General features: G+C 35.0%; 1 protein-coding gene across 3 annotated transcripts in view; it reads left to right on the top strand.

Annotated features, from left to right (window-relative positions):
• The window catches only part of LOC123551774 (transmembrane protein 135-like), a 146677-nt gene that overhangs the window by 33584 nt on the left and 88160 nt on the right, over positions 1-24933 (top strand). For all 3 annotated transcript variants that reach the window (XM_045340968.2, XM_045340966.2, XM_045340967.2), the window contains one exon: positions 17109-17174. In XM_045340968.2, the coding sequence (XP_045196903.2) occupies positions 17109-17174 (66 nt within the window). The remainder of the gene's footprint in view (positions 1-17108; positions 17175-24933) is intronic.

The raw sequence follows: 24933 nt of genomic DNA, 5'->3' as shown, positions 1-24933 counted from the left end.
TTGAAGTAGACATGCGCATATTATTGGACTTTTATGTCCCTATTTTTAGCTCCCCTGAACTTTGTACCTATTTGAGTCAGATGAGTGATATAAGGCCATCATGACCCACTTGTTTCTGGAGTTATGGCCCTTGTTTGGACTTGGAAATATTAAAACTCAACTCCTACGGTTTCCATCCAATTGAAATAAAATTTGGTATACTTCATCAACATGCTATTTTATCAAGACTTTCATGTGTGATTATTTTGTCATAAGTACTACCTGTTTGTGGACTTTAATGTTTAGCCTGCTGGCCGCAGTGATTTTGCCTTTACAACCAGTGCAGACAGTGCAGACCGAGGTCAGCCTGCATGTCCACTGTTCGCTATTCAGTCAGTAAATTTTCAGTGAATACCCCTTTGAATAATAAATGGTACTGCCCAAATTGAATGATAGACCATTCCATTTTAGAAATTTAGGAGGGTAAAGGTTAAAATATTACAACAGTATCAGACATTGTGTACTCAACTGCTCCTGTAATTTCCATTCATTTTAAATGAAACTTGTTATTATATTATCAACACGAAGTGGATATGTGCATAGTTTTGGAACTTAGAAAATTCATGTCTGTTTATTTGTTCTAGAGTTATGGCCCTTTTTGGACTTTGAAATATTATCTGCTACATTAGAACATTGAGTACTCAAGTCATCCTTCATTTACCATCTAATTGAAATGAATCTTTGTATACATCATTAACATGAATTGGACATGCATATGTTATTGGGATTTTAATGTTTTTGCTTTTTCTGGAGTTATGGCCCTTTTTGGACTTGAAAAATTACAACTACATCATAACATTGTGTACTCAATAATTTATATAGTTGACATGAAACTTGGTATATATTATCAACATGAAGTGGACAAGTGCGTATTTTGGTCTGAATATAGTTTTAGACCACCTTGTTGTGCTTAGTATCATATTTACAGAGGGAATGTGTCATATGGTGTTCAACTCATTGTTGTTGCATGTATCTTAAAAAGTAATTGAGCTAGACTTCTGAAACAATATATTTATGTTATTCGGTATATGAAGTTGTGCAGCAGCTAGGGTTTTTATGCCCCCCGAAGGGAGGCATATTAGTTTTCAACTGTACGTCCGTTAGTTCGTCACAACCTTAACTTTTTGCATGAAGGCACTTTACTCGCGAACCACTGCACCCAGGATCTTCAAACTTCACTTACTGAAAGTACTTATTGAGTCCACGACCCCTATTGACTTTGGGGTCACCAGGTCAAAAGTCAAGGTCACCAGGTCAAAGGTCAAGGCGCTGCAGGGGCATTTGTCACCGCTAGTGACAGCTCTTGTTCTTTAGGGATTTCATTTGGCCAGACTGGAATTTTGGAGTTTTGGGCCCTTGACTGTCAAAAATATGCATGAATTAAGGGCCTGAAAGTTTAAGTCCCACATATCTTCTATTATATATTATACCAGATTTATATCACACCTTTTTCACGATAAACACGTTCTAAGGTGCTTTACATAATAGCAAACGCAGCCACACAGGGCGCGAAATTCATTATCTACTAGTACAGACACAGAGCGATCTGACAAGAGGGAGAGAGTGAGATAAAGCCCCCAGAAGAGATCGAGAGAAATCCTTTTTAGATACTGACTTGTCCGGCTAACTTAGCCTAGCTCTTTGCGAATAAACAGTCTGGTTCTTTGATGTGCCCGGTGTAAAACACCAATACATGCGAAGCCGTATTTCCATGGAAGAACCAGTACAGGCCTCTTAGTTATATGGGAGACACTCACGAGCATCTCAGAAATTTCGAGTGCCTGGACCAGGGTTCGAGTCCTGGACCTCTGGATTGACAGTCAAGCATGTTACCACTAGACCACCGGCCCACTGATCTTAAAAGTGCTTGACCTAAAGTTGTAAAGGGGGGCATTTCATGTTCTAAGAGCTGTTGTTTTGTTGTTTATGGATGTTATAGCATAGAGTAGATATATGCTGTGTTCTCATTGTAGGAAGATATATGTGGATAGCACATTGTAGAGTCCTCTTTTGTACTTATACATGCATATCACTATTCCTGTTTATAGATATCGTCGCACCACGTAATTTTACGCACACCTATTTCGACGCCATTTTTGTTTTGACCTCGTTCTCGATTAGCTTGGGGTTTCCGATGACGTAGTTACTCGGTGTAATGACAGAAAACATCATGGTTAATTTTACCGATAAAAAAGTTGGAAAGTTCAGGATTTGAAGATATTTATCAGCTTACATTTACCCTATACATGATTTTTAATGTTTCTACTAATGCAAATTTTCATCCATTTTAAAAACGTCCCTGTGGAAGTTTAGATTAAAAAAGTTACTGGAAATTTTGTTGTACGTCTGCAGCCGACTTTGGTGCTATCAAGGTCACATCACTGCCATGTGACATATGTAGTCGCACTATTTTATGCACTGTTTTGGAAGGTGTGCGCATTATATATCGATACGATCATTACTACACACTTCATTTTTTTTTCTCTTGTCAAGTAGGCTGCGAACACTGGGTTCATTTAAAGTTTTGTATAAAACAAAATGTGCCAAATTCCTCTGTAAACACTGCAGTCCAGAAAAAATGAAAGAAAAAACATCAGACAGTGTGTATTAAAAAAGCAGAGTGATTATTTATGCTCTTAGCCCCTTATGTTCATGAATGTTTATATGTTTTCAGATTTATTTATATCATTTGGCCTTAATATTGATTATCTACTTGCATCTGCTTTTGTGTCAAGTTTTATTGCAGCATCCATGACATTTATGGTGTAGCACATTGCTTACAGTGATTGCACAAATATTTAAGCCAATCAAAAGCTTCGTAACAAGTTTCATGTAAGATGCGTCGAATTAGGTGTGTTAGAAAAAAGTATGGCCGACCACACTAGTTATTGTTTACCTTTTAATTTCTGGCAGCCAGTTGTTTAGAATATGATGTTATTGGTATGATTCAATGAATAATAGGTTAGTGCACATGCAACGTCTAATAGAGTCACGTATGTTACTGAATGAAAAAGCGCGGCCATGTTGCTTTTTATGTGCGTCGAAACTGGTGAGTCTGGGATAGATATAATGGGGATAGCACATTATAGAGTCCTGTCTGCCTTGTATGTGCGTATCACAGTATAGAGTCCACTTTGTTGGTAGTAATATGCAGATAGCACAGTATAGAATGAGTTGTCATAAGTTACCTATGAGGATGAGGTATGTCGATAGTTATATGAGAATGAGGTGTGTCAGTAGTTACATATGAGTATGAGGTGTGTCAGTAATTAAATATGAGACTGAGGTGTATCAGAAGTTAGATATGAGAATGAGATGTGTCAGTAATAATCTGAGAATGAGGTGTGTCAGTAGTTACATATGAGAATGAGATTTGTCAGTAGTAATATGAGTATGAGGTATGTCAGTAATTACATATGAAAATGAGGTATATCAGTAGTTACATATGAGAATGAGCTATGTCAGTAATTACATATGAAAATGAGGTATGTCAGTAATTACATATGAGAATGAGGTATGCCAGTAATTACATATGAGAATGAGGTATGTCAGAAATTACATATGAGAATGAGGTATGTCAGTAATTACATATGAGAATGAGGTATGTCAGTAGTTACATATGAGAATGAGGTATGTCACTAATTACATATGAGAATGAGGTATGTCAGTAGTTACATATGAGAATGAGGTATGTCAGTAATTACATATGAGAATGAGGTATGTCAGTAGTTACATATGAGAATGAGGTATGTCAGTAGTTACATATGAGTATTAGGTATGTCAGTAGTTACATATGAGAATGAGGTATGTCAGTAGTTACATATGAGAATGAGGTATGTCAGTAGTTACATATGAGAATGAGGTATGTCAGTAGTTACATATGAGTATTAGGTATGTCAGTAGTTACATATGAGAATGAGGTATGTCAGTAGTTACATATGAGAATGAGGTATGTCAGTAGTTACATATGAGAATGAGGTATGTCAGTAATTACATATGAAAATGAGGTATGTCAGTAATTACATATGAAAATGAGGAATGTCAGTAATTACATATGAGAATGAGGTATGTCAGTAATTACATATGAAAATGAGGTATGTCAGTAGTTACATATGAGAATGAGGTATGTCAGTAGTTACATATGAGAATGAGGTATGTCAGTAATTACATATGAGTATTAGGTATGTCAGTAATTACATATGAGAATGAGGTATGTCAGTAATTATATGGGAATGAGGTGTGTAAGTAGTTACATATGAGTATGAGGTATGTCAGTAATTATATGAGAATGAGGTGTGTCAGTAATAACATGAGTATGAGGTATGTCAGTAATTACATATGAGAATGAGGTATGTCAGAAGTTACATATGAGTATGAGGTATTCAGTAATTACATATGAGTATGAGGTATGTCAGTAATAATATGAGAATGAGGTGTGTCAGTAGTTACATATGAGAATGAGCTATGTCAGTAATTACATATGAGAATGAGGTGTGTCAGTAGTTACATATGAGAATGAGATGTGTCAGTAATTATATGAGTATGAGGTATGTCAGTTGTTACATATGAGAATGAGGTGTGTCAGTAGTTAGATGTGAGAAGGAGGTGTGTCAGTAGTTACATATGAGTATGAGGTATGTCAGTTGTTACATATGAGAATGAGGTATGTCAGTAATAATATGAGAATGAGGTGTGTCAGTAGTTACATATGAGTATGAGGTATGTCAGTAGTTACATATGAGTATGAGGTATGTCATTAATTACATATGAGAATGAGATGTGTCACGCCTCAGTCACAATCAAATGCATACTTTTTGGGTGCTCCATGTTATACACCCAAATTTAAAAGTGCATGTTTATATATTCTGTCTCCAGCACTTCAGGAGTTACATATCACTACCCAGTTGCAGGTAAAACTACTATCAGGTAGCTGATGTACATATAAAACGAACGCCATGCTGTCCAATAACAGAAAAAAGGCCAAAATTCAGCGTTATATTGTTTCACCTTAAAAAATGTGCTTTTTGTCTTTTCATTTTAATTAAAACTTGAACCAGCAAGACCTTTTTGTGCTGTTTGGTTTACAGGAAAATTCGTCTTCTTTCAGCTGCAAGTTATTTTAACTGTCTATGTCACCCACAACAGAAGATATGTACTGAAGACTGACATGACCGTTTTGTTATATATTTTGCCTTTTTGCTCTTCCCCATATCAGATAATGTGATTTCATTATGAAATAATTCTTTTTTTACTGTCTTATTTGTCTCTGTGTGAACTTCAGTCTACCTTCTTCTGAAAATAATATCATTCTTTCAGGTGGAAGTTTCTTATCTCCTCAAATTTGACTCTGAACAGACAATGATAAATGCGCCAATTTTTTTGTCCTGTCCGTAGACACCTATTTTCTTTGTGAAGGATACAGTATTAGAGTTTAATCACTGTTGGTATGAAAGCTGCTAGGATAGTGTCTAAGTTGATAAACATTAGACGGAATTAAACTGGGTTATATAGATATAAATAGTTGTTGAATTGCAAAATGTCTTGTCCGTAGACACATGTCTTGTCCGTAGACACTAAAGAAACGAAGGTTTTTTTGACAAATATCATTTATAAAATCATACTGGAGCTATTTATCAAGTTTCAATAATACACCACACTAATGTTTATATAAAATATAGAATAAATATATTTCTAATGAAACTTACTTCTTCCAAATGCAAAATGTTACCCATTTATTCTTGTGTGTACAATCTGAATCTGAGAAGTACAATGGATATAGAATATGTTTTAATCTTATACATGACTTATATAAATGTTAAAAGCTATCAAAAAAGGAATAATACATTTCTTTCTAACCCTCCATTTGTTATGGCAAAAACAAGGCATGCAATGAGGGTGTCTACGGACAAGACATTACGCAAATACTATTCAATATATTTTCTGTTTTCAATAAAAACCAGCACTGGACCTTAGAAATATATCAAGAGTTCTTTGAAATAAATCAAGAGACTCTGAAATGCAAAAAAAATCAACATTCTTTTACAAGTTAGTAGTAAAACAGAAAGAATGAGAAGATAGAAGCAAAATCATTTGACATTTGGTCATATTCTAGTGGAGTATGGATCTATTGTTAGACATGGTGTGGGCTGTCCACTTTCAACTTAAACATTTTGTTATTTATAATCCACTCAAAATGGCATATTTCTGTGCTCTTCAGGGCCAAGATATAATGGTGATTGGTTTTCAAGATTTCATTCTATTCATCTGCCTATCAACTTTTATTCTGTAACTGACTGAAATCACATAAAATTGAAGCAGTTTAAATCATCTTAAAAAAGAAATTACAAGCAATTTACTAGTGATTACTGTAGTCTCCTTGCAGCTTTCTCCCTTTCAAAAATGAGAGCTATTTAGATTTGTTTGTTTTGGGGGTTTAATGCCCTTTTCAACAGAATTTCAGTTATGTAACTTAACAATTGTTAATTGATTCTGTACTGTACAAACATGTTCTCTGCAAGTTACTGCCAACTTCCCCACATGCATCAGAGGCAGAGGACTAGAATTTTCAAATCATAGTTTGATTTACGATTGGAGTTACTAACATTTGTTCTGTGGACAGTATTTTTCCAAGAAAATAATATTAATATAGGTGATAACATGAAAAAAAGAAGTAAATGTGATAAAAAGATAGTTAAAAAACTTTGTCTCTGGTCATACTATCTTATATAATGGAAAAAGGTCAATATTAATAAAAAATATTACTGGCTAGAAAAAGAGAATGTATCTTGGGAATTTTAAGAAAAAAGCATAAAATGTAAGTCATTAGCTGACTCAAAACTAAGTGATAAAAACTTATCACAGTGAACATTTAATTATTCTGTAAACAGGTTAAAATTCACAGGAATTTTATTTTGCAGGACTACTTAAAATATTAGTACGAGTTATGGATCTCACAGAATAAATGTCATATGAGTATTTTACAACATACAGCTATTTAAGCAGTCAGCAAGGGAGTTTGTTTCATTAGTTTTCCATTTAAGACACAGTTGTAATCTTTTTAAGATGTTGTTCTCAGCTATAAGTTTAACAAGTTCTTACTACTTTTTTAATGTTTCTACTTTAATGAACATGTTTAGATGAACTCATAGAGTTCTTCATGTTAAACTTCGTGTTTATACTTTTTTATCACTTCTTGATTGATATGGTTGATAACAGCATGTAAATAATTTGCCTCAACAAAGTCTAGTCAGGTGGTTTCTTCCACCATCCAATTTCAGGAAGATTGTGGTTTATTTTGTTTAGTTAAGGTTAAAAGTTATTACGGATAAATAAACATAGTCTAAATGGTGTACATAACAGGCTGCAAGGTCAGTTCTTAAGCTCATTAAATGCATGAGCATTGATCAGAAACATTATTATTCTATCTGTCTTTTAGACAGAAATTATGGTCAAATGTCTTGTCCGTAGACACTTAGCTGAAGGAGATTTTTAACAGCCTATTTCAGTGAGGATCCTTCCAAGTATCATTATTTTTAGTATATAGTGAAATATGAAAACAATTAGTCCTAATTTATGTAAGCAATAGCACAGAACTTGTCACATAATAACATTTTGATTTAGTCACAGTTGTTCAAATCCTTCAATTATTCAAAGACACATTCCCAAGACCGTCAATTATACTTCTTTTCTTAAATTTGTTTGTTATTTACTTGTTCTTGATCATTTTAAACATAAAAAGTTCAACAGAACTAAAATACTGTCTTCTAAAACCTATGTAGAAAGCACTTGGCGATGATGTCTTGTCCGTAGACTTTTTGGGTAAATTTCGGCTTTCATTTTAAAATTGCTATATCTCTGCCAAACATAGTCGTAATCACAAAAATGAGACCATTATTTAAAGAGAAATGACTGAATGTTTAGAAAATAACATAACTGAGTTGAATAAATGCATTTCAAAAGGTATGCAAAAACTGAAAGCAAGTAGAAAACAAAAATTTCTAGAATTTTGAACTTCAAAAGAAGATAATAACTACAAATCTTTGTGTAATTTATTAGTTTTTTGGGTTTTCTACATTACTTTTATGTACCTTATCATGTGGTAACAGTTTTGATGGGTCTCAAAGAGTTATTTGAATAAAACAGTCCTTTAAAAATGGTCATGTCTGTTTTATTTTTTCCCTGAAGATTCATCTTTATATCGAAAAAAAATATTGTCGAACTATCAGACAGCGACAACTACCATTGTTTTTGTAGAACCAAGGTATATGGTAAATTAACATTTCAAAATAAAAGAGTTTTACAAAGTTTTATTTTTGACCCCAAGTGAAACAAAAAAATGCATTTGATTGTGACTGAGGCGTCAGTAATTATATGAGAATGAGGTGTGACATTAGTTACATATGAGAATGAGTTGTGTCAGTAATTATATGAGTATGTGGTATGTCAGTAATTACATATGAGAATGAGGTGTGTCAGTAGTTACATATGAGGTGTGTCAGTAATTACATATGAGAATGAGGTATGTCAGTAGTTACGTATGAGAATGAGCTATGTCAGTAATTACATATGAAAATGAGGTATGTCAGTAATTACATATGAGAATGAGGTATGCCAGTAATTACATATGAGAATGAGGTATGTCAGAAATTACATATGAGAATGAGGTATGTCAGTAATTACATATGAGAATGAGGTATGTCAGTAGTTACATATGAGAATGAGGTATGTCACTAATTACATATGAGAATGAGGTATGTCAGTAGTTACATATGAGAATGAGGTATGTCAGTAGTTACATATGAGAATGAGGTATGTCAGTAGTTACATATGAGTATTAGGTATGTCAGTAGTTACATATGAGAATGAGGTATGTCAGTAGTTACATATGAGAATGAGGTATGTCAGTAGTTACATATGAGTATTAGGTATGTCAGTAGTTACATATGAGAATGAGGTATGTCAGTAGTTACATATGAGAATGAGGTATGTCAGTAGTTACATATGAGAATGAGGTATGTCAGTAATTACATATGAAAATGAGGTATGTCAGTAATTACATATGAAAATGAGGAATGTCAGTAATTACATATGAGAATGAGGTATGTCAGTAATTACATATGAAAATGAGGTATGTCAGTAGTTACATATGAGAATGAGGTATGTCAGTAGTTACATATGAGAATGAGGTATGTCAGTAGTTACATATGAGTATTAGGTATGTCAGTAATTACATATGAGAATGAGGTATGTCAGTAGTTACATAACAGAATGAGGTGTGTCAGTAGTTACATAATGTGAATGAAATGTGTCAGGAGTTACATATCTTAAGGACACTGGGCACATTTTTATGCAATCTCGCCAGGCATATGTATGTTTTTGACAACACAGAAAATGATGTCACTTGACCTTCAGCTATTTCCGGAAGTAAAGAAAATGAAAGCAAGCATGCTAAACTTGAAAATGAAAGTGGCCTTTACATTGGTCAATTGTCAGGGGACATGGGCATATGGACACCCTGTCAAAATGTATGCGTGTGGACTTCTTGTTCTTTTGTTTTTTTTTGCTAATGAGGAGTCAGTTTTCAGTACTTTTTAATGATTTGAAAATACCTGGGCTTTAGCACGTTATGTCAGCTTTTCTTTGAATAAACACAATCCCACAGTGGTCCATAACGCGGCAAGGGTACATAGAGGTTTATGGAACTTCGTCAAATCACTCAAAATGTCTTTTTTGATGTTGTCTGAAACTGTCAGTATATGCCTCGGATGTAAGATATTTCTGTATTTGAGAGCTGCAGACTTAGACATTTCAGAAATATTTCCAGAATGAATTTTATGTAATAAATGTTAATTCTACGGAAGCGTGAAAAGGCCATCAGACTCTGATATGTTTTATTACGTTACAGATGTGTAAAAGATATGAGATTAAGATGTGTCAGTTGGTACACATGAGAATGAAGTATGTCATTAGATACACATGAGAATGGGGCTATGTTGATAGTTACATATGAAAATGAGGTTTGTCATGAGAAATATACGAAAATGAAATGTGTCAGTAATTACACCTGACAATTAGGTGTGTCAGTAGTTACACATGAAAATGAGATGAGTCAGGAGTTACCTATTAGAATGAGGTGTGTCAGTAGTTACCTTTGAGAATGAGGTGTGTCAGTAGTTACACATGAAAATGAGGTGTGTACATAGTTACACATGAAAATGAGGTGTGTCAGTAGTTACTTATAAGAATGAGGTATGACAGTAGTTACACATGAAAATGAGGTGTGTTAGTAGTTACATAAAAGAATGAGGTGTGTCAGTAGTTACCTATTAGAATGAGGTGTGTTACATAATGTGAATGAGAGCAGTTACCTATTAGAATGAGGCGTGTCAGTAGTTACCTATTAGAATGAGGTATGTCAGTAGCTACCTATGAAAATGATGTGTGTCAGTAGTTACCTATTAGAATGAGGTGTGTCAGTAGTTATCTATTAGAATGAGGTGTGTCAGTAGTTACCTATGAAAATAAGGTGTGACAGTAGTTACCTATGAAAATGAGGTGTGACAGTAGTTACATATGAAAATGAGGTGTGTCAGTAGTTACCTATAAGAATGAGGTGTGTCAGTAGTTACATATAAGAATGAGGTGTGACAGTAGTTACCTATTAGAATGAGGTGTGTCAGTAGTTACCTATGAAAATAAGGTGTGACAGTAGTTACCTATGAAAATGAAGTGTGTCAGTAGTTACCTATTAGAATGAGGTGTGTCAGTAGTTACCTATTAGAATGAGGTGTGTCAGTAGTTACATATGAAAATGAGGTGTGTCAGTAGTTACACATGAAAATGAGATGAGTTAGGAGTTACCTATTAGAATGAGGTGTGTCAGTAGTTACCTATGAAAATGAGGTGTGACAATAGTTACCTATGGAAATGAGATGTGACATTAGTTACCTATAAATATGAGGTGTGTCAGTAGTTACCTATAAGAATGAGGTATGACAGTAGTTACATATAGGATGAGGTGGTTCAGGAGTTACATATGAAACTGAGGTGTTACAGTAGTTTCACATGAAAATGAGGTGTGTCAGTAGTTACACATAAGAATGAGGTGTGTCAAAAATGAGGTGTGTCAGTAGTTACACATAAGAATGAGGTGTGTCAGTAGTTACACATGAAAATGTGGTGTAACAGTAGTTACCTGTGAAAATGAGGTTTGTCAGTAGTTACATATAAGAATGAGGTGTGTCAGTAGTTATACATGAATATGAAGTGTGTCAGTAGTTACATATGAAAATGAGATTTGTCAGTAGTTACATATGAAAATGAGGTGTGTCAAAAGTTATACATGAAAATGAGGTGTGTCATCAGTTACATATGAAAATGAGGTGTGTCAGTAGTTACATATAAGAATGAGGTTTGTCAGTAGTTACCTATTAGAATGAGGTGTGTCAGTAGTTACATATGAAAATGAGGTGTGACAGTAGTAGCACATGAAAATGAAGTGTGTGAGTAGTTACCTATTAGAATGAAGTGTGTCAGTAGTTACCTATGAAAATGAGGTGTGTCAGTACTTACCTATAAATATGAGGTGTGTCAGTAGTTACCTATAAGAATGAGGTGTGTCAGTAGTTACCTATAAGAATGAGGTATGACAGTAGTTACATAATGGATGAGGTGTGTCAGGAGTTACATATGAAACTGAGGTGTTACAGTAGTTTCACATGAAAGTGAGGTGTGTCAGTAGTTACACATAAGAATGAGGTGTGTCAGTAATGAGGTGTGTCAGTAGTTACACATAAGAATGAGGTGTGTCAGTAGTTACACATGAAAATGAGGTGTAACAGTAGTTACCTGTGAAAATGAGGTTTGTCAGTAGTTACATATAAGAATGTGGTGTGTCAGTAGTTACATATGAAAATGAGGTTTGTCAGTAGTTACATATGAAAATGAGGTGTGTCAAAAGTTATATATGAAAATGAGGTGTGTCATTAGTTACATTTGAAAATGAGGTGTGTCAAAAGTTCCCTGTGAAAATGGGATTCATTAGCAGTCACCTATGAGGTGAGAAGGTGTGTCAGTAGTGTCCATATTGATGTCATTTAACAGTTCAGAATGGATGGCAAGAAAAGTAGCAGTTAGAGTAAGCTGGTTTTACAGTATTTCATTAGAGAGAGTGTTGTGGCAGGTGATTCAAGGATTGGTGAAATTTATTCCCTTTTTTTATTTCAATAAGTTGATATAAAAGGGGTGTTAATTAAAGAGCTGGGAGGTATTAGGAGTTGTATATGTGACATTCTGTCAGCTTGTTCAAAGATACAGACTCAGATGACTTTCCTTTTGTCTTAATTAACTTCTTTTCAGCATGATATTGAATGTCATTTGTTAATTGGCACATTCAAATTGTTCCTTTTTTCTTCGATACTCCTGTATTAAAATGTGATATTTTTTTATTAATCAAGAGAAACTATTATTGTCATGTATTGTATTTTATCTTATTAACACTTTCTCTCTAATTAAAAGGCAGAAAGCAGATATTTCAATTAGATACATCTAATTACAAAAAAAATGAAACAATCATAATAGGATAGGCATATTTGAATACTTGCAAAATGGGTGGTTTACATGATAACTAAGTCACTGTTTCGCTGTTATTCAGTCCTTGTAATAATCATAACAAGCTGTCCTCAGCATATTAAATATGTTCCACCTCTGTATAATGGTCATGTCCAACCCTCAGTATTATCATAGTATTCAGCCTTTTGTATAACGATTAAGTTCAAACCTCAGTATAACAGTCATGCTCAGCCTTCATGTCATGTTCCACTTTCTGCACTCACTGCAACAATCAACTCTCAGCATTTAGCAACATCCTATTCAGCCCTCAGTATGAGTCATGTATAGTCCTTTGTATAGCCATCACTCAGCACTCTGTTTACTTATTATTTTCTGTTCATTTCTGTCTAGTCATTTTCAATGAATTGTATAATTTTCACGTTCAAACCGTTGTTTGATAGTCATTTTTAGCACTCGGCATAAAGATCATGTTTAGACCTCGGTATAATCTTCATTTTCAGGCCTTTGTTTAATAGTCATTTCAAACCCTCAGTATAATTGTTATTTTCAGGCTTTGGTAGAATTGTCATGCTCAGCCCTCTGTGGCCTAGTCTGTCCTCAGTATAATGGTCATGTTTATACTAAGGTGTAATAGTAATGTTCAGTCCTAAGTATAATCGTCATTTTCAATCCTGGGTATAATACTCATATTCAGCCCTTGGTATGATAGCCCTTGGTACTCAGACCTCGGGGATAATAATAATACTCAGCCCCTGGTGTAAAAGTAACACTCAGCCATTTGTGTAATAGTAACACTCAGCCATTTGTGTAATAGTAACACTCAGCCATTGGTGTAATAGTAATACTCAGCCCTTGGTATAATAGTAATTCTCAGCCCTTGGTATTAGTTATACTCAGCCATAGTGTAATAGTAACACTTGGCCCTCAGTATAATAGTAATGCTCAGCCCTAGGGATAATAATAATACTCAGCCGTTGGTGTAATAGTAACACTCAGCCAGTGGTGTAATAATATTACTCAGCCCTTGGTATGATAGTAATGCTCAGACATTGGTGTAATAGTAATACTCAGCCCTCGGTATAATAGTCATGTGCAGTCCTCGGTATAATAGTAATACTCAGCCCTCAGTATAAAAGTCATGTTCAGTCCTCAGTATAATAGTAATACTCAGCCCTCAGTATAATAGTCATGTCCAGCCATTGGTATATTGGTTTTGTTTATCCCTCAGTTTAATTTGTCATTTTTAGAATTTGGCAAATTGTCATGTCCAGCCCTCTATATAATGGTGATATTCAGTACATCCTCGTATTAAGTCCTCAGTATATTTGTTCCATTCAAGGCTACTAGTTCCTGTTCAAGCCTAATGCTTGTTGCTATGTCTCCAGTAGAATTGTCTTGATCTGCCAACTATTGTCAGCCTTGATAGGCTAGGAAATAAGATTGTTAGACTCACCTATTTAATTGTCTTCATGTTACGACTTCGCTTGATTTGTTGGAATCAAGTAAGCATTTATTGGTATTATGTGTCTGTGATTTCTTACTTGCTATGCGTGCTACACTGCCCAGCCAATCAGAAGGTAGGAGCTGTATGATAACCATGTTTGGGAATATATCTCTATCTGAATCCTCCTACCAGGTACATGCAGCTAACTCTGAACTAAGTATACTCCTACAGCCCATGCCCGTCGTTTATATGACTGAAAAATAGTTGAAAAAGACGTTAAACCCAAACACACACACACCTACTGCCCATGCAATACAGATTTCAAATTTGAACTGAAAAAAAAATCTTAAAATCTGCTTTTAAATGTTTTGTATCTCATTTTATCAACAGTAAAATAATTTCTAAGTGTTTTTATTTATAATTTATACAAAGGAAAAATTAATCTCAGTTTCTTGTATATTCTGCTGCCTGATGAAGTTTTATAGTCCTTTACATACCACCACCCCACCTCTTACTGCAATGGCACACCAAAGCAAAGTAATGTTAAAGTTTAGTAAGTCTTGTATTGCCAACAAGTGACATATGACTACACAGTGACCAGTCAGTGTGGTCACCATCTCATTTCAGAAATGTTTATCAAGAGTACATGTTCATACTTTAATTATATGGAAAATATGATTTAAATGGCAAAATTCAATCCTCCAGTCTTGTAATATACTCAAGAATTATGATTTGTGTCATTTTATCATCAAAGCAGTTGGTTCTGTAGGGAAGCAATAAGTCGTCTGCGTAGTCCAAGTGATTGCTTAATAAATTTTGTTTCGATATTAATGAGTAAAATTTTTTGTTATGAATTGTAGCCAACAGAAATTATTAGCCATTTCCTGTTATGTCAATGGGCCAAATTTATTAGCAATTTTACATTTTTAGTGTCGTGGAAATTCTATTTTCTGTTTTTAAAAAATGATAATTTTTGGTTGATGTGTAATATCAAAGTGGCTTTGTTTTCTTTAATGTAGCCGATCAGTTTGATATTTATTGCGTTTTATGCATATTGCGTTCTTTTTCAAGACTTCATCCGTCAGTCAGCGCATGTCTTGCCGATTAAGAAATATTAATTGAATCTTGTGTTGCGGTTTTATAACATTATTATGTCTTTAATTTTCATTCCATGTCATTTGATATTTTTATATCTGCGTAAAAGGAGGAAAACCGCCAGAAATATGTAACCGTCAAAAGACTAGATTTTTTAACCGAAGTACAAGTTGTGCCGAGGCATAATTTTACGCAATCAAAATTATGATGAATAATTTTGATCATATTAAATCCCAGCACGATACGAAACTCGCTCCCGAACACTTTTATAGGGAAATTCAGAGAGGAATTAAAGCTCTGTATGACTTGATTGTAGCGTCAATTCACCTAGCATGTTCCAATTAAAATCTATACAAATAAAAACTGATCGACCGCCGTGAGGGATAATCGAGCTATGATTCTCTATTAATCTCACAAAAAAAGGCAACTATTGTAAAATCGTTGGCGCATGAAGAGTGTATATAGGGTCAGATTAGCGGTAACATGGCAGGGGAACTTGAATACCTGGATGGCAACTATAATTTGGTACAAACTGCATTTTACTCATACTTAATTAGCGGTATTTTCAATACTAATCCAACCTTAAATGGGCAAGTGCTCGCGTCTTGTAAATGTCCTTTTCTTCACTGGATTAAATGATATGGTGAATATTAGGCAATGAATGAAATCATTGAGCTTTAAGTGTGACACTCATTTTGATGCAATCAAGACATATTCTGCAATAGCATTGCAATCATTGATTCGTTGTAAGTGGGGGTGCAGTTACGAATGCAGTTTTTAAGTTGACTTTCTGTACAGTTATCAAAAATTGTTTAATGAGATAAATTGGTGATAGTTGCACCTTTTAACCCTTACCCTGTTAAATTTCTATAATGAATTTGTCCATCTTTCAGTTTGGATAGTACCATTAACTGTTGAAAGGGATGCACACCAAAAGGTTACTGACTGAATGGCGAACAGTGCAGATCATGATCTGCACTGGTCGCAAAGGCAGAATCAATCGTGATCAGCATGATAAGAGTTAAGTCTTGATGTCTGTATTATTGAAAACTTCGGAACTTTTTAATGCTCAGGTGAGTTTTTGTGATTGCTCAATTTCCGGCGTCGGTCTGTCCGTCGTCTGTCATCTGACAACATTTAGCTTGTGTATGCAATAGAGGCTGTATTTTTCAACTGATCTTCATGAAATTTTGTCAGAATGATGACCTTGATGAAATCTAGGCCAGGTTTGAAAATGGGTCATCTGGGGTAAAAAACTAGGTCACTAGGTCAAATCAAAGAAAAACCTTGTGTATGCAATGGAGGCTGTATTTTTCAACTGATCTTCATTAAATTTTGTCAGAATGATTACCTTGATGAAATCTAGGCCGAAATCGAAAATGGGTCATCTGGGGTCAAAAACTAGGTCACTAGGTCAAATCAAAGGAAAACCATGTGTATGCAATAGAGACTGTATTTTCCAATTGATCTTCATGAAATTTGGTCAGAATGATAGCCTAGATGAAATCTGGGTCAAATTCGAATATGGGTCATCTGGGGTAAAAAAACTAGGTCAAACCTGTTTCTCAGGTGAGCGACCTAGGGCCATCTTGGCCCTCTTGTTAACTTAAGTTGGTTGATATAGCATTTTCTGATAGTCACAGACAGACTTGAGCTAGAGATCCATTCACTTTACAGGCTGTCATGGATTAGACATAAGTGTTTTGGACATTCTTTTTGTATGTGACCATATTTTGTTGTTTTGTCAATTTAACTATTTAGCCAGAGATATCCAGTCACTTGACAGGCTGTCATGGATGGGACATAAATGTCGTGAAGCATTCTGTCTGTATGTTAGGATATTTGCCATTTTGCCAAATTAACTATTTAAACAACACCATTTTCTCTGAAAACAAGCATAAAATGAGAAAAACTTGAGTTAGATGCAATGTCTCAGTTGTATTGCTTCATTATATTTCAGGCTGTTGAGACAGTATGGAGGATGCTGAAAGCAAGGGGCTGGGTGAAATCCCTACCTCATGGAGAGGTGAGTTCATGGTGATTACCCTAGAATCATCATTATCATCATTAACATCATCACCACTACCATTACCACTGTCTTCATCATCACCAACATTGCCACTACCACGACCGTAACCACCTTTGTCATCATCAACATCATCGCCACCACCATTACCATCGTCATTATCACCAACATCGTCACCCCCAACGTAACCACTATTGTCATCATCACCAGCATCATCACCCCCAATGTCCAATGTAACCACCATTGTCATCATCTTTGTCATTATCATATTTATTTGCTCATCTGATTTTTTGAAAAAAAAATGATGAGTTATTGTCATCACTTGACCGGCATCGGCGTTGGCTTCGGCGTCGGCATCGGCATTGCCTGGTTAAGTTTTATGTTTAGGTCAGCTTTTCTCCTAAACTATCAAAGGTATTGCTTTGAAACTTGCAACACTTGTTCACCATCAATAGCTGACCCTGTACAGCAAGAAACATAACTGCATCCTGCTTTTTGCAAGAATTATGGCCCCTTTTGGACTTAGAAAATATCAGATTTCTTGGTTAAGTTTTATGTTCAGGTCAACTTTTCTCCTAAACTATCAAAGCTATTGCTTTGAAACTTGCAACAGTTGTTCACCATCATAAGCTTACCATGTACATTAAGAAACATAACTCTGTTCTGCTTTTTGCAAGAATTATTGCCCCTTTTGGACTTAGAAAATCAGATTTCTTGGTTAAGTTTTATGTTTAGATCAGCTTTTCTCATAAACTATCAAAGCTGTTGCTTTAAAACTTGCAACACTTGTTCACCATCATAAGCTGACCCTGTACAGCAAGAAACATAAGTCTGTCCTGCATTTTGCAAGAATTATGGCCCCTTTTGGACTTAAAAAATATCAGATTTCTTAGTTAAGTTTTATGTTTAGGTAAACTTTTCTCATAAACTATCAAAGCTATTGCTTTGAAACTTGCAAGTGTTGTTCACCATCATAAGCTGACTTTGTATATCAAGAAACATAACTCCATCCTGCTTTTTCGCAAGAATTATGGCCCTTTTTGGACTTAGAAAATCAAGGGTAGGACAACTTTTCTATTATACAAAAAAATCAGATGAGCATCAGCACCCGCAAGGCGGTGCTCCTGTTGTCATTGTCATCTTTATTATCATAATGATAATAGTTGTTGTTCATTTTTATAATCATCATCACTTTTCTTATTGTCATGATTTTTATCATCATCATGATGTCTAATGTTCTTATTTCTTTTCATATCATGATATTTTGTTTAGTTTTTCTAAATAACTTGTATAGAAGAAATTGCTGAGAAACCATGGAAGTCTGAAAAAAAGTGTCATTTTTCCTTTCCCTATGTGTCATCATGAGTAATTAAGAAAAAGGGTTCAGGGATCAGTTCTTTTGCGCAAATACATCAGATAATTCAACGGTAACAGAATAGTGAACATGCGTTGCAAATGGGAAACATTTAAGCAAGTTCATTAATCTCTTCCTAAAATTAATGAATGTCAGTAAGGTCGGCAGCCTTGTTACTAGTAGCTTTTTACAACCTAAAAAAATATTTAATAGTTCCTTATGAAACAAAAAATGTGATCTTAACGGATTATTTTTTGCTAGTTATTGGTTTATCTCAATAGCAATGAAATTATATTTATCACATTAATAAAAACATTCACAAATATTCCAACATGCAAAATGTCTTCTACCAGTGCTTTGCACATTTTTTTTTGACGCAAAACCTCGTTCCTTTGTAGGCTGCTTTTATGTAATTTAGTAAGATAACTTGCAGATGGCTGTATAAATATTTGGGGTTAACATTGATTTTATGCATATATTTTTGTCACTAAACACCTTTAACTTGAATTTCAAATTTTTTAAAAAGACTTCGAAAAATACCAAATAAATCATGTGTGTTTGTACATAATAATTGCTTACACTTTGATGCTTGTCATAAACTGCTGCATATTTTAAGTAGCCGGTTGAAATTTCATCTCATTCTCTCCTAAATGGCCAATAAAGTGTTAACACAATCTAAGCTTAGCACATTAATTTTGAATTATTTACCATTAGTATATTCAGAAGGCTTCACAGCGAAGAAAAGAATTTTGCAAGCTCGAACAGTTGTGTCATAAAAATCATGTATAATGGCAATTAATAATTTTAATCTGATATAACAATTTATAATGTTGCAATTTGATCCATGACATCCAGGTAGGTCTCGGAAAGGTTGATTTCGAATCCGTGTATGAATACGTTAAGTGAACGAAACAGTGGTTGCGTTCACAGGTCCACAATGTGGTCCATTGTGAGTCAGGAAATCGTCTCAATGTGAGATTCATGGTCGACTGAAATCTTTTCCGCCCCAATGTTTGTTAGAGTCATGCAATTTAAAGCGAATTTAAAGCGGTGAATGGATATTGTACCCAGGCTTGGAACCCTGGGGTACTGGTAGGCGGCGAGATCAAATTTTCAATTTACGTTCCTTTTTGTAAATGAATATAGAAGCTGTTTGCTGAGAAGTAAAAATTAATTTGAAAATTTAGAAAGCTTTTGTTAAAATGTCATAAGGCATTTTGACATGTGCTAGGTGGGACATTGACATTGTCTGAAATTAACAACAATTTGATAGAGGCATTTTTATTTTTTATGTGTTTTTGCAAGTAATACGATCTTTGACATTTGGTGTGTTTTATTTATTTTGAATAAGAAAATGTGACATAATTAATTATTTAGTAATATTACATCTACAGGTGTTAGCATATTCTCTCTCAAGTGAACATTTCTCTACCTCTACAGTTTGTGTAAATGTGTAGGTTGACAGTTTGTGTAAATGTATAGGTTGACAGTTTGTGTAAATGCATAATTTGACTGTATGTGTAAATGTATAGGTTGACAGTTTGTGTAAATGTATAGGTTGACAGTTTGTGTAAATGCATCGGTTGTGTAAATGTATAGGTTGACAGTTTGTGTAAATGCATAATTTGACTGTATGTGTAAACGTATAGGTTGACAGTCTGCATAAATGCATAGGTTGGCAGTTTGTGTAAATGCATAGGTTGGCAGTTTGTGTAAATGCATAGGTTGACAGATTGTGTAAATGCATAGGTTGTGTAAATATATAGGTTGACAGTTTGCGTGAATGCATAGGTTGACAGTTTGTGTAAATGCATAGGTTGACAGTTTATGTAAATGCAAAATTTGACTGTATGTGTAAATGTATAGGTTGACAGTTTGTGTAAATGCATAATTTGACTGTATGTGTAAATGTGTAGGTTGACAGTCTGCATAAGTGCATAGGTTGGCAGTTTGTGTAAATGCATAGGTTGACAGTTTGTGTAAATGCATAGGTTGACAGATTGTGTAAATGCATAGGTTGACAGATTGTGTAAATGCATAGGTTGTGTAAATGTATAGGTTGACAGTTTGCGTAAATGCATAGGTTGACAGTTTGTGTAAATGTGAAGGTTGACAGTTTGTGTAAATGCAAAATTTGACTGTATGTTTAAATGTGAAGGTTTGCAGTTTGTCTAATAAGTAAACTGCTGTGCATGTAGTGTTTTCTGGCATCCTCAGCAGTGGGTGGACAGAATCTCAAGTTTCCCATTTCTTAACTCTGTTGTAGGAAAGGACTGTACTAGATGAATAAGTTCTAGAAAATACTTCAGAAAAAAGATTTAAAGATATAAAATACACATTGATATAGAAGTTTGATACAGAAGTGCTTTGATAGATGTATTTCACCCTATGTGATTAAATAGTGAGTGGCAGGGATGTTGAATTAACCTTCAGCCAGCTGGCAGCAATTGATTCTGCTTTTGTGACCAATGCAGACCAAGATCAGCCTGCACAACCAAGCATGCAGGCTGATCTTGGTCTGCACTGTTCGCTATAATTCAGTCAGAAAATTTTCAGTGAACACCCTTTCGAATAATAAATGGTATTGCCCAAATTGAATGATGGACCATTCCATTTTAGAAATTAAGCAGTGTAAATCTGAAAAACCAAACAAAAGTTGATTGATGTACATTTATAACCTACGGTATGCAATATTTATAATTGTACAGAAAAAACTTCTTTTCACATTGCAGCAAATTCTTTTTGTTTATTGACAGATCCAAAAGGCATTTTGTTCTGTATTTATCAATAATCGTGTTCGATTTCAAAATGGCACGTAAATAACCACGTTGACAGTTGGTAATTGACGTGTGTCACCGTCGTGGACAATGGAACAAGTAGACTGGTTCAATCATAAATTCTATAGAGTGAGGCGCAGGTTTTGTATTTTGACATGACTTATCTGATATCATATCTAAAGTTACTTCTTACGGTATTGTCCTTCACGCTTAACAAGAGTACATCTGCATTTACGGGATTATTTATTTAGATGATTTCAATCCCATTGAACGGCTGATAGTAATATTTTATAATCTGCCTGTAGTAAATAAGTGTGTTGAACTGTAAAAGCTGAACGGTGGTTTTATTTATTTCACTATTTTCCCAGTATTGAAATCGTTTCATTTAAGACTTTATGAAAATTATTCGAATTTATGTGGAATTTGCCAATTTTTCTCACATTTATTTTGCAATGCAGCGATATTCTTCGATAATGATGATTTATGGGTAGATTAAAGCAGTTATATATAATTTGTTCTCATGATTTGCCCGCCCAGTGTCATTATATAGCTGGTATATAAAGTCACATTTTATCAGCTACGGGTCGTTTAAGGCCAAGGAAAATTCATGCACCGTAATGTGGTTAATTGTCATGGATCGTTGTAAATATACAGTGTCCATTGTCAGTGTCAGATGTCAAAACATGCGTGTCATGTTACATTGTGCGATTTTTATACACCTTTGGTACATATGTTATTACCATATACTCAGTTGACTGAATCTCTTTCTTCAAATCGCTATCTGTAAATCGCTAATTATTTGGTCTAGTTGCAAGAAAATTATTTTCTAAAACTGTTTGAAAAGATGTGTACTACAGTCCAGTCATATTGATGGTTCGATAAAGGCATGAGAAAGAGGGGGTCCAAAATGAAGCTGGTAATTACAAACAAGTTTTTATGACTTAGCCAAAAATAGCATTTGCTGTTTAACCCTTAGCCTGCTGGTGGCAGATGATTCTGCCTTTGCGACCAGTGCAGACCAAGATCAGCCTGCACATCCGTGCAGTCTGATCATGGTCTGCACTGTTCGCTATTCAGTCAGTAAATTTTCAGTGAAAACCCCATTGAATAATAAGTGGTACTGTCCAGATTGAAAGATGGACCAGTTCATTATAGAAATTTAGCAGGGTAAGGTTTAAAATCCCCAAAATTACACTGGCACAAAAAGGAATAGTCATTGAAAGAAGGTATATCTATGTTGTTGCTTCATACATTTTGTTGGTGTGTCTTTATAATGAACAGTACGGTTGTCTTTTTAGCTCACCTGAGTCTGAAGTTCTGAGGTTGAGCTATCGTGACTACTCTGTCCCTTGTCCGTTCATCCAGCGTCTGTACATCTTTCATTTATCTGTCTGCACTTTTCTTCAAACATGCAGCATTTGCTTTGAAACTATTTGGTGCAAGTTGACGAGACTTTTCTTGGATATTCCTTACATGGGTCTCTACCAAAGTTGTGCAGAGAATTTTATTGCACGCAGATCTCTGGTTACCATGGCAAAAGAAAAGAAGAACTTTTAAAATCTTCTTCTCAGAAACCACTTGTTGATTTCAAAAGGACTTGACAGGAATGTTCCTTGGGTGACCCATTATACCAACATCATTCAGTTTGACAAAAATATGGCCACTAGAGGGCATGGTTGCTTTTCCCAATATATATTTTGGAAACTTCGAACTCCTGTCACAAACTGTTTTTTATGCCCCCGAAGGGAGGCATAAATTTTTTGAACCGTCTGTCGGTCTGTCAGTCTGTCGATCTGTCAGTCTGTCCGCAATTTTCGTGTCCGGTCCATATCTTTGTCATCGGTGGATGGATTTTCAAATAACTTGGCATGAATGTGTACCACAGTAAGACAACATGTCGCGCGCAAGACCCAGGTCCGTAGCTCAAAGGTCAAGGTCACACTTAGACGTTAAAGGTCATTTTTCATGATAGTGCATTCGTGTCCGGTCCTTATCTTTGTCATCCATGGATGGATTTTCAAATAACTTGGCATGAATGTGTGCCACAGTAAGACGACGTGTCGCGCGCAAGACCCAGGTCCGTAGCTCAAAGGTCAAGGTCACACTTAGACGTTAAGGGTCAATTTTCATGATAGTGCATTCGTGTCCAGTCCATATCTTTGTCATCCATGGATGGATTTTCAAATAACTTGGCATGAATGTGTACCACAGTAAGACAACCTGTCATGCGCAAGACCCAGGTCCGTAGCTCAAAGGTCAAGGTCACACTTAGACGTTAAATGTCATATTTCATGAAAGTGCATTGATGGGCGTGTCCGGTCCATATCTTTGTCATTCATGCATGGATTTTAAAATTATTGGGCATGAATGTGTACCACAGTAAGACGACGTGTCGCGTGCAAGACCCAGGTCCGTAGGTCAAAGGTCCTAAACTCTTAACATCGGCCATAACTATTCATTCAAAGTGCCATCGGGGGCATGTGTCATCCTATGGAGACAGCTCTTGTTAACTATGTACATAAATATTTCTTGAGAGACCCTTTACCTGAATTGTTCAAATTATTTTGATTCTAAAGAAATACATGGCCACCAGAGCTAAAAATGAAAAAAATCTTCAAACAATATCTCCTCCTAAATCATTGGTTCAGTTTTGAAGGTTTTTTTTTGTTTTTTTTTTGTGGAAGTGTTTCTTGGGTAACAGTTTCTGTCTACCAAAGATTATTCAGTTATTCTAATCTGGCAAAAAACAGGGATGCTAGAGCTTAAACAGAATTGTCTCCAGTCCGAAACCACTTGTCTGAACATGAAATAATGTTGGAAAAATGATCCGTGGGTAACCATCCACTTGCTGCCATTTGAAAGTCATATTATGGTCCATAAGTTGCACTGTCTCTAGCCTGTTTAAGCTCTGCAAACTCAGCTGAGCGATCTAGGACCATCATAGCCCTCTTTTGTTAAGCTTTCACTCTTTGTGAGCTATATACACTACACAACACTTGTATTTTAGTACCTAATAGAAAGTTTTATTGGAAATATGACAAGTTCCAGTTTTATTTGAAGGTTGGTTTTTCTTCAGAAACTGAGGAAATTTATATTTGATGTATCGTTGTAGGATTTGAGAAGAATTATGACGGAACGTTGACATGAAATATGAAAAAAATATATTTTAATTTAACACAGGTTGTGAAATGTTTACATGTAGACCTCATAAATTTTCGTTTTCTTGCCACTGCCAAATATTTGCAAAACTACTCTATTGAACATATGGTTGGAAAAGATAAAATGGAAAGAAAACAGAAATGCCAAAAAGGGCTCCTTCATGGTAGGCTATCTCAGTTGCTGTCAAGGTTTTCAGATAGAGATCTGAAATCTGAAGGTGATTTACTGCTAGCCTAGCTGCAGGAATCCTCCATCTTGTCTTATGAATCATGTCTTACTGTGTTATGGATGGGACACAACTGCTGTCAGCTGATGGTAGCAAGTGCCTGCTGTCAGTTGTTTATAGCAAAGGCTATTGAGACAGGTGCCTCTGTATTTTGTTGATAAGCAAAAAAAGGAACGAAAACAAACAACAATCAACTCCTTTCATTGGGAGGGTTGGGCAATTGACCTATAACAAAAAGAGCTG

This window comes from Mercenaria mercenaria, chromosome 4 (assembly GCF_021730395.1).
Source record: "Mercenaria mercenaria strain notata chromosome 4, MADL_Memer_1, whole genome shotgun sequence".
Lineage (NCBI taxonomy): Eukaryota > Metazoa > Mollusca > Bivalvia > Venerida > Veneridae > Mercenaria > Mercenaria mercenaria.
The sequence above is the reverse complement of the archived record's forward strand: the minus strand, read 5'-3'. Positions and strand labels throughout refer to the sequence as shown.